The 17,123-nt window shown below is 42.5% G+C and overlaps 1 protein-coding gene across 1 annotated transcript in view; it reads left to right on the top strand.

The window, feature by feature from the left end:
• LOC137423003 (cleavage and polyadenylation specificity factor subunit 6) overlaps window positions 1–17,123 on the top strand; it is a 115,733-nt gene that overhangs the window by 37,059 nt on the left and 61,551 nt on the right. Inside the window, 5 exon segments of the mRNA XM_068109747.2 lie at window positions 6,065–6,280; window positions 9,135–9,238; window positions 15,023–15,078; window positions 15,081–15,107; window positions 15,110–15,160. Coding sequence (XP_067965848.2) covers window positions 6,065–6,280; window positions 9,135–9,238; window positions 15,023–15,078; window positions 15,081–15,107; window positions 15,110–15,160 — 454 coding nt within the window.

Here is a 17,123-nt window from a genome sequence, read left to right on the forward strand (position 1 = left end):
TTAATGGGTTGAGTGCACATGGAGCGAGAGTGAGAGTTAATGGGTTGAGAGCACATGGATCGAGAGTGAGAGTTAATGGGGCGAGAGTACATGGATCGAGAGTGAGAGTTAATGGGTTGAGAGTACATGGATCGAGAGTGAGAGTTAATGGGTTGAGAGCACATGGATCGAGAGTGAGAGTTAATGGGGCGAGAGTACATGGATCGAGAGTGAGAGTTAATGGGTTGAGAGCACATGGATCGAGAGTGAGAGTTAATGGGTTGAGAGTACATGGATCGAGAGTGAGAGTTAATGGGTTGAGTGCACATGGAACGAGAGTGAGAGTTAATGGGTTGAGAGCACATGGATCGAGAGTGAGAGTTAATGGGGCGAGAGTACATGGATCGAGAGTGAGAGTTAATGGGTTGAGAGTACATGGATCGAGAGTGAGAGTTAATGGGTTGAGAGCACATGGATCGAGAGTGAGAGTTAATGGGGCGAGAGTACATTGATCGAGAGTGAGAGTTAATGGGTTGAGAGTACATGGATCGAGAGTGAGAGTTAATGGGTTGAGAGCACATGGATCGAGAGTGAGAGTTAATGGGTTGAGAGTACATGGAGCGAGAGTGAGAGTTCATGGGTTGAGAGCACATGGATCGAGAGTGAGAGTTAATGGGTTGAGAGTACATGGATCGAGAGTGAGAGTTAATGGGTTGAGAGTACATGGATCGAGAGTGAGAGTTAATGGGTTGAGAGCACATGGATCGAGAGTGAGAGTTAATGGGTTAAGAGTACATGGATCGAGAGTTAGAGTTAATGGGTTAAGAGTACGTGGATCGAGAGTGAGAGTTAATGGGGCGAGAGCACATGGATCGAGAGTGAGAGTTAATGGGTTGAGAGCACATGGATCGAGAGTGAGAGTTAATGGGTTGAGAGCACATTGATCGAGAGTGAGAGTTAATGGGTTGAGAGTACATGGATCGAGAGTGAGAGTTAATGGGTTTGACAGTACGTGGATCGAGAGGGAGAGTTAATGGGTTGAGAGTACGTGGATCGAGAGTGAGAGTTAATGGGTTGAGAGCACATGGATCGAGAGTGAGAGTTAATGGGTTGAGAGTACGTGGATCGAGAGTGAGAGTTAATGGGTTGAGAGCACATGGATCGAGAGTGAGAGTTAATGGGTTGAGAGTACGTGGATCGAGAGTGAGAGTTAATGGGTTGAGAGTACGTGGATCGAGAGTGAGAGTTAATGGGTTGAGTTTACGTGGATCGAGAGTGAGAGTTAATGGGGCGAGAGTGAGAGTTAATGTGTTGAGAGCACATGGATCGAGAGTGAGAGTTAATGGGTTGAGAGCACATGGATCGAGAGTGAGAGTTAATGGGTTGAGAGCACATGGATCGAGAGTGAGAGTTAATGGGTTGAGAGCACATGGATCGAGAGTGAGAGTTAATGGGTTGAGAGCACATGGATCGAGAGTGAGAGTTAATGGATTGAGAGTACATGGATCGAGAGTGAGAGTTAATGGGTTGAGAGTACATGGATCAAGAGTGAGAGTTAATGGGTTGAGAGTACATGGATCGAGAGTGAGAGTTAATGGGTTGAGAGTACATGGATCGAGAGTTAGAGTTAATGGGTTGAGAGCACATGGAGCGAGAGTGAGAGTTAATGGGTTGAGAGTACATGGATTGAGAGTGAGAGTTAATGGGTTGAGAGTACATGGATCGAGAGTGAGAGTTAATGGGTTGAGAGCACATGGAGCGAGAGTGAGAGTTAATGGGTTGAGAGTACATGGATCGAGAGTGAGACTTAATGGGTTGAGAGTACATGGATCGAGAGTGAGAGTTAATGGGTTGAGAGCACATGGAGCGAGAGTGAGAGTTAATGGGTTGAGAGCACATGGATCGAGAGTGAGAGTTAATGGGTTGAGAGCACATGGAGCGAGAGTGAGAGTTAATGGGTTGAGAGCACATGGAGCGAGAGTGAGAGTTAATGGGTTGAGAGCACATGGATCGAGAGTGAGAGTTAATGGGTTGAGAGTACATGGAGCGAGAGTGAGAGTTAATGGGTTGAGAGTACATGGAGCGAGAGTGAGAGTTTCTGGGTTGAGAGTACATGGAGCGAGAGTGAGAGTTAATGGGTTGAGAGTACATGGAGCGAGAGTGAGAGTTTATGGGTTGAGAGTACATGAAGCGAGAGTGAGAGTTAATGGGTTGAGAGTACATGGATCGAGAGTGAGAGTTAATGGTTTGAGAGTACGTGGATCGAGAGTGAGAGTTAATGGGTTGAGAGCACATGGATCGAGAGTGAGAGTTAATGGGTTGAGAGTACATGGAGCGAGAGTGAGAGTTATTGGGTTGAGAGTACGTGGATCGAGAGTGAGAGTTAATGGGTTGAGAGCACATGGATCGAGAGTGAGAGTTAATGGGTTGAGAGTACATGGAGCGAGAGTGAGAGTTAATGGGTTGAGAGCACATGGATCGAGAGTGAGTGTTAATGGGTTGAGAGTACATGGATCGAGAGAGAGAGTTAATGGGTTGAGAGTACATGGATCGAGAGTGAGAGTTAATGGGTTGAGAGTACATGGATCGAGAGTGAGAGTTAATGGGTTGAGAGTTAATGGGTTGAGAGTACATGGATCGAGAGTGAGAGTTAATGGGTTGAGAGTACATGGATCGAGAGTGAGAGTTAATGGGTTGAGAGTACATGGATCGAGAGTGAGAGTTAATGGGTTGAGAGTACATGGATCGAGAGTGAGAGTTAATGGGTTGAGAGCACATGGATCGAGAGTGAGAGTTAATGGGTTGAGAGCACATGGATCGAGAATGAGAGTTGATGGGTTGAGAGCACATGGATCGAGAGTGAGAGTTAATGGGTTGAGAGCACATGGATCGAGAGTGAGAGTTAATGGGTTGAGAGCACATGGATCGAGAGTGAGAGGTAATGGGTTGAGAGTACATGGAGCGAGAGCGAGAGTTAATGGGTTGAGAGTACATGGATCGAGAGTGAGAGTTAATGGGTTGAGAGCACATGGATCGAGAGTGAGAGTTAATGGGTTGAGAGTACGTGGATCGAGAGTGAGAGTTAATGGGTTGAGTGTGCATGGATCGAGAGTGAGAGTTAATGGGTTGAGAGTACATGGATCGAGAGTACATGGATCGAGAGTGAGAGTTAATGGGTTGAGAGTACATGGATCGAGAGTGAGAGTTAATGGGTTGAGAGTACGTGGATCGAGAGTGAGAGTTAATGGGTTGAGAGTACGTGGATCGAGAGTGAGAGTTAATGGGTTGAGAGTACATGGATCGAGAGTGAGAGTTAATGGGTTGAGAGTATGTGTATCGAGAGTGAGAGTTAATGGGTTGAGTGTACATGGATCGAGAGTGAGAGTTAATGGGTTGAGAGTACATGGATCGAGAGTGAGAGTTAATGGGTTGAGAGTACATGGATCGAGAGTGAGAGTTAATGGGTTGAGAGTACATGGATCGAGAGTGAGAGTTAATGGGTTGAGAGTACATGGATCGAGAGTGAGAGTTAATGGGTTGAGAGTACATGGATCGAGAGTGAGAGTTAATGGGTTGAGAGTACATGGATCGAGAGTGAGAGTTAATGGGTTGAGAGTACATGGATCGAGAGTTAGAGTTAATGGGTTGAGAGTACATGAGTGTCAAAGTCAGTAATAGGTCTATAACCTGAGAACGGCTGATGTGATCTAATTCAAATTTGGTGCACGTATGTATGATGAACTGATTCGATTTTGGGGTTAAGTGGTCAAATGTCAGACGTCCAGTCAGGTAAAAATTCTGTTGCCGAGCTAATTTATGAACCAGTCGTGGGATTTTCACCAATCTTTGTATAATTATATATTATGATGCAAAGATGAACTGATTTTCGGGTCAAGATGTCGAAGGCTAAAGGTCATGTGAAGTAAAATGTATGTTGCCGCTCTCAGTCGTGAACCATTGATGGGATTTTGAAGAAACTTGGTATAAGTATTTGTGATGCAAAGATTAACTGATTGGATTATGGATTAACTGATTTGATTGGATTATGATTGAAAAATGTGATAACTTGAGAACAGCTGAAGGGATTTAAATCAAACTCGGTGCACGTATTTATTATGATTTAATAATGTGAGCAGAGGCATATCGGTCGACCTCGTGACGTCGAAGAGTGTTGTTCCACTTTCATGATGAGATGAGTTGATGTTCTTCAAAAGGGTTATTTAAATTTACCCAAACACGCAGTTCACTCATGCCTTGTTTTGTGTCACCTTGTGCATGTCTGCCATGAAGTGGATCTGGGGTGAATTAACGGGGGTAGAAAAGATCAAGGTAAAGGTACTTTGGAATTACTTTGGAAAGATCTTTGGATAATTGTCCCGCGGAGCGAAAGGAGAACTATGGTTTTCCCCTCCGTCCATGTGTGTGTCCGTCCGTCCGTCCGTGCGTGTGTGCGTGCGTAAGCGAAGTACCAACTTCTAATTTGGTGTGTGGGTGTATCTCGGCATAAGGAAGAACCGTATTGAAAATTGGGTCGCCACGTCAAAATCCAAGATGGCCGCCGCCATGTATGTCTGACCCTTGTGAGCACAATATCTTGAAAAATAAGCGAAGTACCAACTTCTAATCTGGCGTGTGTGGGTGTATCTAGGCATAAGGAAGAACGCTATTGAAAATTGGGCCACCACGTCAAAATTCAAGATGGCCGCCACCATATATATATATATGTCTGAACCTTGTGAGCGAAATATCTTGAAAAATAAGCGAAGTACCAACTTCTAATCTGGTGTGTGGGTGTATCTATGCATAAGGAAGAACGCTATTGAAATTGGGTCGCCACGTCAAAATCCAAGATGGCCGCCTTGCGTCTTCCACTTTGTCAACGCACATCACTTCACTGACGGGGGACCGAGGCGTAACGCTTGTTTTTTTTTGGATAATCTTTGGAAAGATTATATTTGGATAATCTTTGAATTAAATAAAATTATCCAAAGAATTACTTTGGATAATTTGGAAAGATCAAGGTACTTTGGAATTGAACCCACCTGTGGTGAGTTGCAGGTGCCTGCAGTATTTAAAAAATCACTCATTCAACCAGTTTTAATAGAGAAAATGAGTCATTCTGCTGTTTTGTGTCACAGTGTGCACCACAATGAGCATGGAGAAAAGAAAGAAAACCAGAGAATTGTCTGAGGAGGTCAGATACAAGATTGTAGCCAAGAATGGACAATCTCAAGGCTACAAATCCTTCTCCAGAGACCTTGATGTTCCTGTCTCCACCGTACACAGTCATTTCTATTTGTTTTCTGTTTTAAAACATACAAGTCAGGAGACGACGATGGTTCACGAGCGAGCGGTATTCAATGCCAAAGGACAGACTGTAACCGAAACAGGACAGGCCAGGCCCGGAAATGTCAAAACGAAGGTTACTGACCTTGAAATGATATAGAAAATAATGTATAATCAGTTATGAGGTTAGTTAGCACATGGTGAAATTATATGAAAATATATATATGAAAATAATGTTTTGGGCCCCTTTTTGGTCTTGGCACTTTTTGTCATTCCTGTCATCTTCATCAGCGTTTGGTTGTCTCAAAGAAGGGAAAAAATCCTTGTTTATTGAACTCATTTGTCACATCTCTACCTTAAGCCCATTGTCAATCCGATACATGTCTGGCTTCTCCACTGGCCTAAACATCGAGATAAAAATCAATTTCACAATTTGTCTGTGCACTTTGCCTTCAGGCCGTATGCTTACAAAACACGACATGAATTGGTACATAGGTTTCACACTTGCACCATTTTGATTTGGCATGTTAGGATAATGAGGTTTGAGGGTACCCTGAAGGTAACTTTATTCGTTAACACATTTCTTTAGAATGTGTGCCATTTTGAATACGAACCCACATTTTTCCTCAAAATGGTTTTGTTTTCTTTTTTCATTCATCAAGTTGTGTTTAACGAATTATTTTCCCCTCCGCCAGAACCACCTCTTTCACAGAATGGAATTTGTGCTTTTGTGACTTTTCCATTGGACGTCTGCCATAGCGCTATCATGTTTGTGCTCTTGTATGCGTTGTCGTCGCAGGAACAAGACTACAGCGGTCATGACAATGTGGATCTCTACGACGATGTAATTACAACTCCTGCAAACAACGGTAGCGATGGGGACCAACCTGACTACATAGAACCTTTGGAGGCCGTGGAAGAACCGACTAAGAACCCCCCTGCTGGCGGCACCGGCAGCGTAACATTTAACTATAACAACAAGCGGGTGTCTCTGTATGTTGGGAATCTCACCTGGGTGAGTTGAGGGCTTGGAGGAGCGGCTCCTTCCCTTTTGCCGAACGTTATTTTTTATTTTTTATTTCATTGATTATTTGGGTTCTTCCAAAATTCAAATCAACCGGAATCTGTTTATTTTTTTTCCCCCTTCTGGGGGGTCGTTATTTCTATTTTCATCTACTCGGGTATGTCTGCGATTGAGCAGATTTTATTTGGGTCACAATGGGTGCAATTATTTTTTTTAATGTTAAATCAAATAACATGCTATTGGGCTGTGCAGCTTGCGATGAATTGCTTTCTTTAAACCAATTATTGCACGAAGGACATTGATTGCTCGACGTTATCCTGCTCCTTGCTGTTGAAATAACGTGAGCAGTTGCTTGAGCTTATGTAGTGTTTATTTATTTCCTATTTATTTACTTTGGGGTGCCATAAATCTTTTTTGTCAATTCTGATTGGTGGTTATCTATTTATTTATTTATTTATTTATTTATTTTCATCATCTTAAAACGGTCTTTACGGAGGCCGGAAATGATTGTTTGCATTAAAAGTTATTTGATGCAGTGATGGAAATGTTTGCCTGGCAAAGAAATTTGGGAACAATTGTATGCTCTGACTATTCTTGCAGTTTAGTGTACAATGCCATTGCAATGAGACCAAATGCCTCTCTGTGCAAACTGTTTTACACGGTACTTGAATATATCTAAATAGGGGAAAGCACTCGTGCCAATGGTAAGGTGTGTTTTATGTTTTGCATGTGAAATAATTAAATGGTTGCGTAGAACCTTTGATTTTTACTGATGAAATTTGTGTATAACCGAACATATGGGTGCATTGCAAATCGAATCGTTCCTTTTGGAAAATATGGTTCTTTCATACTGGGTAATCTAGGCTGGAATGATGGCCTAAAGTTGTGCGCACTCGCCTCTAAGCCTTCTCGCCTGGGTTTGAATCCCAACCCGGCGATAAATTGTCACCCTGTTGTTTCACAAGCGAATCGATAACGTGTGCCGTCCCTCGGAAGGACGTTGAGCGGGAGAACCTGCCCGCCCAGCATTCGACAGTTGTCGGCATTAGATATCCAAAGGTGTTCTTCGTGAAGAGTAGGCGAGGTATCGCCGGAACCTTTAAAATGTTGCAAATTCCAATTGTGAACTACAGGGGGCGCTGCTTCAGTGGTGCACAGTCTTGGATGCAATCAGTAGGCCGAATTCGAAATTAAATCCCTGTCGGACATGCATTGGCTAACAACAATTGCCTAATGAAAACATATGCTAGTCTATCCACCGATGATGGTGTTTTGCTTTTTCATCTGATGCGAGCTGTTATTTAATCGCTCCGTAGAGTGATGGATGTACTAACTTTGCAATGTTGAGCCTTTACTTGCAATTTGGTTTGCTTCCCATGCATCCTTTCAATCGAGCTGTTGCTGTAAGCAGCAATAATTCTGTTGCATGATTATCCAATAGCTGGACTTCCTGTTTGAGTGTATTGCGGTGATACAACGATGTGAAAAGCACGATTTGCTTACTATCTCTAATTTCCCTGCTAGAATCTTGTCAAAAGTTGTGGATGATTTGTGTTTTTTATTTTTTACCTTTAATCCTAAGTATGACGATTTTAGGGAGTGCACGTCTGGTCTGTATTATCGGTGCTTGACAAAAAGTCTGGTGTTTAAAAAGGGTATGGATTCATTACACCCTAATTGATATTGTGTTGTGCGATGGAGCTGTCTCTGATATAATGTAAACTACCTTTGTGGCTTCTCGGTAATGCTTTTGAGACTTGAATTGTAAAGCTGTTTACAAGCCTTAACTTTCTGTATACCTTTTATTAAATTGTGAATGTTTCCAAATTTTATTCAGCCTGTACGTGGTTGCGTGCATGCACCACCATGTAACGGCGGTCTCTGTCGGACGGTCGCATGCAACCGCAAATCTAGAAGCGGATAATTGCTTCCGAGTAGTTCGGGAGATCAAAGTATCGGACTGTTCGCACGGAGATGTGGCCTGGCATCCGACGAGAGCTAACAGTTCGATCAGAGAATGAAGTATCGAAAGACTCGATGCCTCCTTTCTTCCTGACAATTATTGGAAAAATAATGCCATAGCATTATTTATGGGGACAAAGTCAGGGGGAAAAAACGTTTCCGAGCACGGAATACGATTCCTTTTCCAACGGTATTGGGAAACTCGCCTACAGTTGGGAGAACTTGCGTGATGCCGGCTGGAAACCACAAAAAGGACTAAAGTGTTTGCCGGCTTTTGTTGGCACGAGACCATTCCGTCGTGTTTTGTGCGGGATGGGCGTGTGGGTGTCTCTAATTTGCCCTCATAACTATGTTTTCATGACGTTCATGAAGGTGTTTTGTATATTTAATACTGAGCATATGATATCCATTGTGTTTATTTTGTTTGTTTTGTGTTGTTTGCAAATTATTCGGATTTTATGTGCAATGCTCTGCTCATTTTGGGGGAGAATGCGAGGCTATGAGGTGGCTGATCTTTTGAGTCTTTAATTATGCATTTGCGTTCGACTTTGTTTTTAAACTTGAATCAACTCGGTGTTATATCTTCTGTGACGTCACATTTGGGGCATCACCTAAGCATAATGCGGTGTGAGGGGAAGCTGCTTGGTGCCCTCGTTGTAAGCAGCGGTGCTTCTGGAAACATTTCCTTTGCATATGTTTGTGCTTTCACTTTTTTGTCCAGTTGTGTATCTTTTTTATGGCTTTGACCTTTGGTTTCTTTTGAACAATAAACTTCCCCGGCAGGTTTGTAAAAGTTGTGTGTGCCTGGTTTTCTGTCCATGCCGAGGTTTGTGGCATGTGCTGACGGAACTCCATTTGTAGAATGCATTTTTTCCCTCCACAGTGGACAACAGATGAGGACCTACAGACCGCCTTTCATGCTATTGGGGTAACTGATCTGCAAGAAATCAAGTTCTTTGAGAATCGAGCCAACGGCCAATCAAAGGGGTACAGCTCTTTTGCAACTTGTATTGATTTGTACCCTTTGTAATTTGATTTCATGTCTGTGCATTCGTTGTTCTTTATTTTTATATACAGACTTGGCATTTAATATGGAATATTTTTTTTGTGGGGGTGAACTTACTTTTCAAGATGACTTAGAACCAAAAGTTCATTGGAATTTTTTAAAATTATTCTAGATTTTGTTAATGTGACCTTTAAAAGAAACAAAAACCACATTTGACATTTCGAAGCAAATAAATTGATCCTTGAAAGTGATGTAAACTGATATCGAACTCGATTCACGGACAGTACCATGTTATACTTCTGTACGTTTTCCAGAAGTATCTCTTTATTTTGCACATTAGCCAAAAAAAATTTCAACAAAAACAAAAGCTAAATTATGACTGGGATTACGGACAGTAAAATTACAGTTCAGTACTTCGTGTAACCCCCACGAGCATTCAGGAGAGCACGTACACGTCGAGGCATGCTGTTCACGAGGTTTGCCAAGGTTTGCCAAGGTTTGGAGAGGAATCGCTTGCCATGCAGTGACAATAGTCTGCTGCAATTCACGCACAGAGGTAGGCTGCTGGTCCAAGTTGTCAATTTGACGCGTTAATTCTGCCCACAAGTTCTCTATTGGATTCATATCCGGGGACATGGCAGGCCACTCCACATGCTCGACACCACGGTCAGCAAGAAAGTGTTGGATCATGCGAGCACGATGAGGCCGTGCATTGTCATCTTGGAAGACAAAGTTTCCTCAAAAGGCTGCCCGAGCAAATGGAAGCAATGTTTCTTCCAGAATGACCCTGTACTTGAACTGGTTCAGGTTTCCATTCAGAACAACCAGGTCAGTTTTGCCCCCTGCATGAAAAGCAGCCCAAACGGTCACCCCACCACCTCCAGCGTGGACTCTTGGCACTATACAATCTTCGTTGTGGGCTTCATGCACTTGTCTGCGCACTCGGACGCGGCCATCTTGACGATAGACCAGAAATATAGACTCGTCACTGAAGGTCACGTGATTCCAGTGTCCTGGCTGCCATTGACGGTGCTCTCTGGCCCACTGCAATCGGCGCTGGCTGTGTTGTCTGGTCAGGCGTGGCTTTATCAGGGGACGCCTAGCGCGATAGCCTGCTTGAACCAGTCGTTGGTTGACTAGCCTTCTGGATACAGGCACATTTGTCAGTTGCTGCCACTCAGCCCGAAGCCGATTAGGTGACTTGGTACAGCCCTTGCAGACTAACCGGTGCAGCTGGCGATCATCTCTCCTTGTGGTTCTGCGTGGACGTCCTGGCCTTGGTATTGGAGTAGGGACACCCCTCTGAGCATTTCGTTTCAGGATCTTTGACACCTGACCTTGAGTGATGCCATACTGCCAAGCAATAGCACGCTGTTTCATGCCAGAATTTCGTAAAGCCACCACTCCATGACAAACACAATTGTCGAGTTGACGGACCATCTCCAGAGGAAGCGGCAATAACTTTTGTAGATGTGCAGCAGTTGTTTTCCACTAATACAGAACGCAACAACCCTTATATACCCAATTGTGAAGCCAATCGTCGAATGTACCTGTCCTTACATTTTGTCACGCCACCTGTGATATAATCCTGTTATTGACTTCTTGCTGCGAAAGACAATCAGTGACATGGTTCTTTCAACAAAGACATCACCGAAGGGTAAAAGAAACTCACCAGATTGATATACTGAGTTCAGAAAGTAAACCCAAGTCAAGAAAAAAAAAATATTCCATTTTAAATGCCAAGTCTGTATATCTATATATATATATATATCTATATATGTACTCAACCCTCGGCTATCGCGCCTAATTGGTGCCGCTATCGGTGCGCGTTAGCCGAAATCGCGATAGCCGAACTGAAGAACGTATGGTAATAATTCTAATTGGTGCCAGGACCCCCAATTTGACCACATATTTAACCTATTTTTGCCACTTTTTTACCAAGTGTTTCTACCATATAAAGAAACATTAACATATAAAGAAATATTAAAACAAGAATCACAATATGTAAATAAAAATAAAATGGTAAAAAAGTACTTTTTTACCATTTTATTTACCTTTTTGGGGACGATGAGGGGCTTAGGTGGTTGGGTAGGTTCCGAGGCTTGGGTGGAGTCTTATTGACCACCCCTACGTGCCTCTAACTCGTCCACGATTGCATCAGCTGAAGCACCAGAGAAGCACTCAACGTCAGAGGGCTCGTCAAAGAGAGGGTTGTGCCTCGTTGCGACGCCGTGAGCAGGGTCGGCGTCATGGGGGGGGAGTATTCGCGGGCCATGCCCACCCAAATGAGTTATTGTGCCCCCCCACCCACCCACCCACCCGCAGGCCGTCTTTGGCACCAAACTTGCACATCGGCTATATTTTGTGGTGTGTGTGTGTAAGTGTGTAAGAAAGAGACTTTGCAGCATGTTTTTAAATTGGAACTGGGTTGGTGTGTTGGTTGTTGACGGCAAACTCTTATTATCAAGCATTTACATCATAGATTTAGGTCTCGAACGGCAGTTTGTGCCCCCCACGGCGGTTACCCTAATGTCCCCCGATTAGACTTGTTCTGACGCCGAATCTGGCCGTAAGAATTCGGTGATCTGGCGTTGGCGGAGGGAGTTGACGTGGGCATGATACTGCTCCTCGTAACCTTCCAGTGCCGTATTAATAGAGGAGCACCTTGCTTCACTGTTGAATGTTAAATCTTATCTACGTTTCTCCGATAATCGCGGTTTTGGTAAATACCTTGCACTGTTGACTCATTTATCCCAAATTTCTTTCCAACACTTCGCTTTGTTTCACCATTGTCTATCAACTGCACAATTTCGAATTTCTGAGCATAAGTTAAGTTCTTCCTCTTCTTGATTTCCCTTGATTTCTCTTTCCCCATGCTCGGTGATGACGTAGCACCCTTTCCACCAGTTCCGGTGCGCTATAGCGCGTATTTGGGGCGCGATAGTCGTGTGTTGTGCAGTTTTTTAGGTAGCCGCGATAGCAGAGAAACGCGATAGCTGAGTTCGCGATAGCCGAGGGTTGAGTGTATATATATATATAGATATATATATATAAATGTATATATATATATATATATAATATTTGTTTTTCTTTCCTATTTTCTTTCTATATATATATATATATACACAAAGAATTAAGTTAAGCACCCCCCCCGTTTTTTTACAACCTCGCACATTATAAGTTTGTCGTCGTCAAAACAGTGTAATATACCCATGATATTGCTATATTTTCTGGAGAAGTGATATTATGGTCACATAAAAACATAACAATCATGCCGTTTTCAATATTTTATTCTGAATAATTTAAGGTGAAATTTTGTGGGAATTTTAGGCATATTTTCACCTCAATTTAAGTATGGAGCTATAGGTCCATCACGGACAGTGTGGATGACGTTTATGTTTTCTAACGTACAGTCATAGTTCTGAGAAGACCTCTAGCGATCTTTGCGTCAATAACGTGTGTAGGACCCACGTGATCGGATCACTGACTCAACCCTACGTCTCATAGACCCTGTAAGCCGTCGTATGCGTTGCTGTGGCAGGTTGTTCCATTCCCGATGTAATGCACGTTCCAATTCATCCAGATTGGCTATTGGAGGGACCATCTTCGCAATTTGTCGTCCCAACATGTCCCAAACGTGCTCGAGGGGGTTCAACCTGCCACAGCAACGCATACGACGGCTTACAGGGTCTATGAGACGTAGGGTTGAGTCAGTGATCCGATCACGTGGGTCCTACACACGTTATTGACGCAAAGATCGCTAGAGGTCTTCTCAGAACAATGACTGTACGTTAGAAAACATAAACGTCATCCACACTGTCCGTGATGGACCTATAGCTCCATACTTAAATTGAGGTGAAAATATGCCTAAAATTCCCAAAAAATTTCACCTTAAATTATTCAGAATAAAATATTGAAAACGGCATGATTGTTATGTTTTTATGTGACCATAATATCACTTCTCCAGAAAATATAGCAATATCATGGGTATATTACACTGTTTTGACGACAACAAACTTGTAATGTGCGAGGTTGTAAAAAAACGGGGGGGGTGCTTAACTTAATTCTTTGTGTATATATATTTTTTCTTTCTTCATTCTTCAAAATTTCTTCTTTCTTCTTTTTTTCTTCTTTCTTTTTTTTTTTTTCTTTTTTCTTTCTTCTTTCTTCAAAATTTCTTTTTTTCTTTCTATATATATATTATATATATATAATAATTGTTTTTCTTTCCTCGGCTTTCGTGCATTAAGAAAAAGATTGCCGACCCTTTAAATAATTACTTATTTTTGAAGCGTAGTTCAGGAAAATTTAATGGAGTACCTTTTGTTTTCTTCAGCATATTGCAAGTTGTATAGTTTCTGTGGGTTATTTGTTCAACGTCAAAAAGACGAGCTGCCAGCACAGTTCTTCATGCGAAAGCCAAATGTGTTTTGGATCCAAACTGAACGGATCCAAACTACTCAAATGTCCCATAGCGTTAGAACCTATCATTTAGATGTGTGAAAGGATTTTGCGAGCGATTCTAAAGGTCAACGCCGTCTGAACCACTGCTTTGCTGTAGCTGCAGTATGATGACGTCGTCTTGATGGCTGGCAACATCTGTTACCACTTTAATTTATTCTAGTGGGTTCGGGCTCCAAAACGATTGCATCAAGACGTGAGCCGTCGATTCAACAGGTGCCGAGCAAACCCCACAAAATGACTTGTGATTTGTCAGGCGGTGTTTATCGGAAGGTTTTACTTTGTGCAGTTGTTTTTATTCATTGTGAAGGATTCAAGCACTCGTTTGGGTGTCAGTGTAGATCTAAACAGCTGGCAGCTTGGATCAAAGGGCCTTCGATTGTATCTTATGTGAGTTAGTTTGCCTGTTCATGTTTGACTGCACAAGCTGAGGGAATTTAATGGCCGACTGATGAGCAGGATCTCATCAATGGCATCTTGGCATTTAATGGGGAGGCTTGTGGTTTAGAATATTATGACGCATTGAAAAAAATGCTCGTAACTTATGGGAAGTCATCAATACGGCCACCAACACAATCAGCCTCTTATTTTCAGCTTATGTGAATATCTGCAAGTTTTTACTAATGTTTGACCTATAGCATACTGTTGCTGTTACAAATGATATATCCAAATAAACCTCGTTGCCTTTGCTTTTTTTTCTGTTGCTCCCCCTCCCCCCCCCCCCCCCCCCCCCCCCCCCCCCCACCCCCCCATCGGGCCCCATAATTTAGCATCATCTCAGCAAATGTCCTGCAGTGGTTCAGCATGTGAATAGACTTTCAAAAATGAAGTTTCTTTCTTTCTGCACAATGTAGATGTGTTTCAGTCGTACTTGGTGTGGTTTACACTTTACTTTTTTCAGTGGACCCTCTTGCAATAAAGTTCCAAGTGCATCGTACACCCGATCATCAAATGGGCAGTTTAATGATGTTGCAAAATTTTGACCTCTTTGAAGCCTCTTTTTACCGTTTCTTCCAAATCTTACTAATTCCCTTATGCTTCCGTTTTCTCCACAACCTTCACATTCCCTTCTATTTTAGATGTATGTATGTTTTTTAATACTCATATTTTTCAATTTACCCCCACGTAATATCTAGATGCACCTTGAATGCTCTTCGAACTTGCATTTCTAACCATGATGCCCACTTTAGTTGCTCTCGTTTATTTTGGTCACTAAATCCCTTCTGATTCTTTGTGGAGATGTATCCGTTCCCCAAGTTTCTGAGCATGATTGCTCAATCCCTTTGCCCTTTGATCACTCTCAGGTTTGCATTGGTCCATCTGACCTCAGACGCATCCTTTCGCAAGGCCATGGACCATCTTGGAAGCAGGAAGTGCACGGGCAGAATCCGTCGTATCTCCTTTCAACAAGCAGTCTCTCAATCAGTTTGAAATGCAATCACGTAAGCTTCACCGCCAAGCAATGTGCCTGTATGAAGCGTTATTGTTTAATGACTTCTGGGTTTCTGCTTCTTTTGGGGGTACAAAACATGCTTTAACTGCCAAATGGTATAAGAACATTATTTTGCTTAGTTTTTTTTTTTCTTAATATTTGGTTTTTATCTTCATCGTCTTTGTTTAAAAACCTTTTATATACCCTGAAAGAGGTAGGTTTGTGGGTAGTTTTGATAATATTTATAATTTATCCCCTCCTATATACACTCCTTCCAACCATGCTCGGCTTTCCTTTCACTCATAAATCTCTTCTGTGCAGTACTTCATACTCGCGAATAACTAAAAGAAAATGGCAATTATTTCAATTGCAAGGGACGAGTTTGGGATGTTAACAAGTTGAGGTTGAGGGACAGAGGTTCGAGTTTGCATGAGCAAAGCATGGCCCATCCCTGATAACAGATCATTAATGGAAGAGCAGTGGCTTCACTGAAACACATGTATGGATCGCTTCGTGGCATTTTAGAGGAAGATTGATCTGCAGCCTCTGGAGATGTAGGGAAAATAAAGTCGTCGATAAACTTTGAGATGGATTAAACTTTGAATGGAACAGACCTGTTGCTGATGACCTAATTTATACAATTGGTCGAATTCAATTGTTGGAAAAATATGTACTGATCCACCTTAGTAAAAACCAGGAAGTTGCCTGTTTTCCTAACATTTCCTTCGTCTGGTAAATCGCTGAAAATACCTGGCTGTGGAGGCAAAATGCAACCGTGAACCAGAGAAAGGATGATGAATAGTCTGTGTTTTCTTTAACAAATCCCACATTTGAAGATCATTGCAAATATTCAGGACAACTTTCACACTATTACGCCTTGGATGACATCAAACTTTGTGGGGTTTTTTAAATAAAGAAGGCTGGGACAGTGGTGTAAAATTCACATTTTGTCAGTTCAATATGTACACACACATCGCAAGAACAGTGTATTGGTTGGTTGTGTTGTGTGTTGTTTGGTTGCATGTTGCGTGTTTGGTTACATGTTCCATGATTGCATGTTGCTTCCGCCCGGGAGTAATGCATTCGTGTGTGTGTGTGTGTGTGTGGTGTGTGTGTGTGTGTGTGTGTGTGTGTGTGTGTGTGTGTGTGTGTGTGTGTGTGTGTGTGTGTGTGTGTGTGTGTGTGTCTGTGTGTGTGTGTGTGCGCTCGTTCATTCGTTCGTGTTCGTGTGTTTGTGAACAAGATATCTGGAAACGTTCTGAACGGATTTGATGAAAGTTGGTGGGATGATTGCCCTTCGGATAAGGAAGAATTGATTCGTTTTTGGTGAAGCTCAGGATATTATTCCAGATCCAGGAATTTTTTTGAAGGATTTTTTACCATTGGAAGATAGGGCTCCAACTTGACCCACGGTGGGAGTATGCGCTCTACTGAGTGGCATTCTAGTTTGATGTGTGTTTGCCTGGTGACGTGTTGCGTCTTGTTTAGTTGTGTGTTGTGTCTTGTTTGGTTGCTTATTGTTGTAAGGTGTCTCTGTCCCGGCACTGTTTGTTAGTAGTGCTGGGATCGGCTTGTCACTTTTGGCAAAAGTGAACATAAGTAGACTGCTGATTCCCTGTGGACATACATGGTTCTTCAGAAGCCAGCTAAAAGAGAAATTTGTTCGAATTGAAACATAATGGGAGTAATGGATGGATTGTACTGGATCTACCACTTGGAAGACTGGCTCGACAAAAGATGCGTATCACTTTTTGGAACACACAAAAATGTTGGCCACACGAGCAGGATCACTCATGTTCAAGGAACTGAAATTCACAAAAGTAACAATCGTGGGATTCCGCAAGGTTCCCTGTTCAGAAGTGGAATCCTCGATGTCCATGTATATACAGGCTGTGATGACAATTTCCATAGAGAAGGCTGTGGATTGATCATTTGTTTGCTGTGGATATCCACAGAATATATCCATTGCTGTG

Source organism: Myxine glutinosa, chromosome 3 (genome assembly GCF_964187855.1).
Source record: "Myxine glutinosa chromosome 3, kmMyxGlut1.1, whole genome shotgun sequence".
Lineage (NCBI taxonomy): Eukaryota > Metazoa > Chordata > Myxini > Myxiniformes > Myxinidae > Myxine > Myxine glutinosa.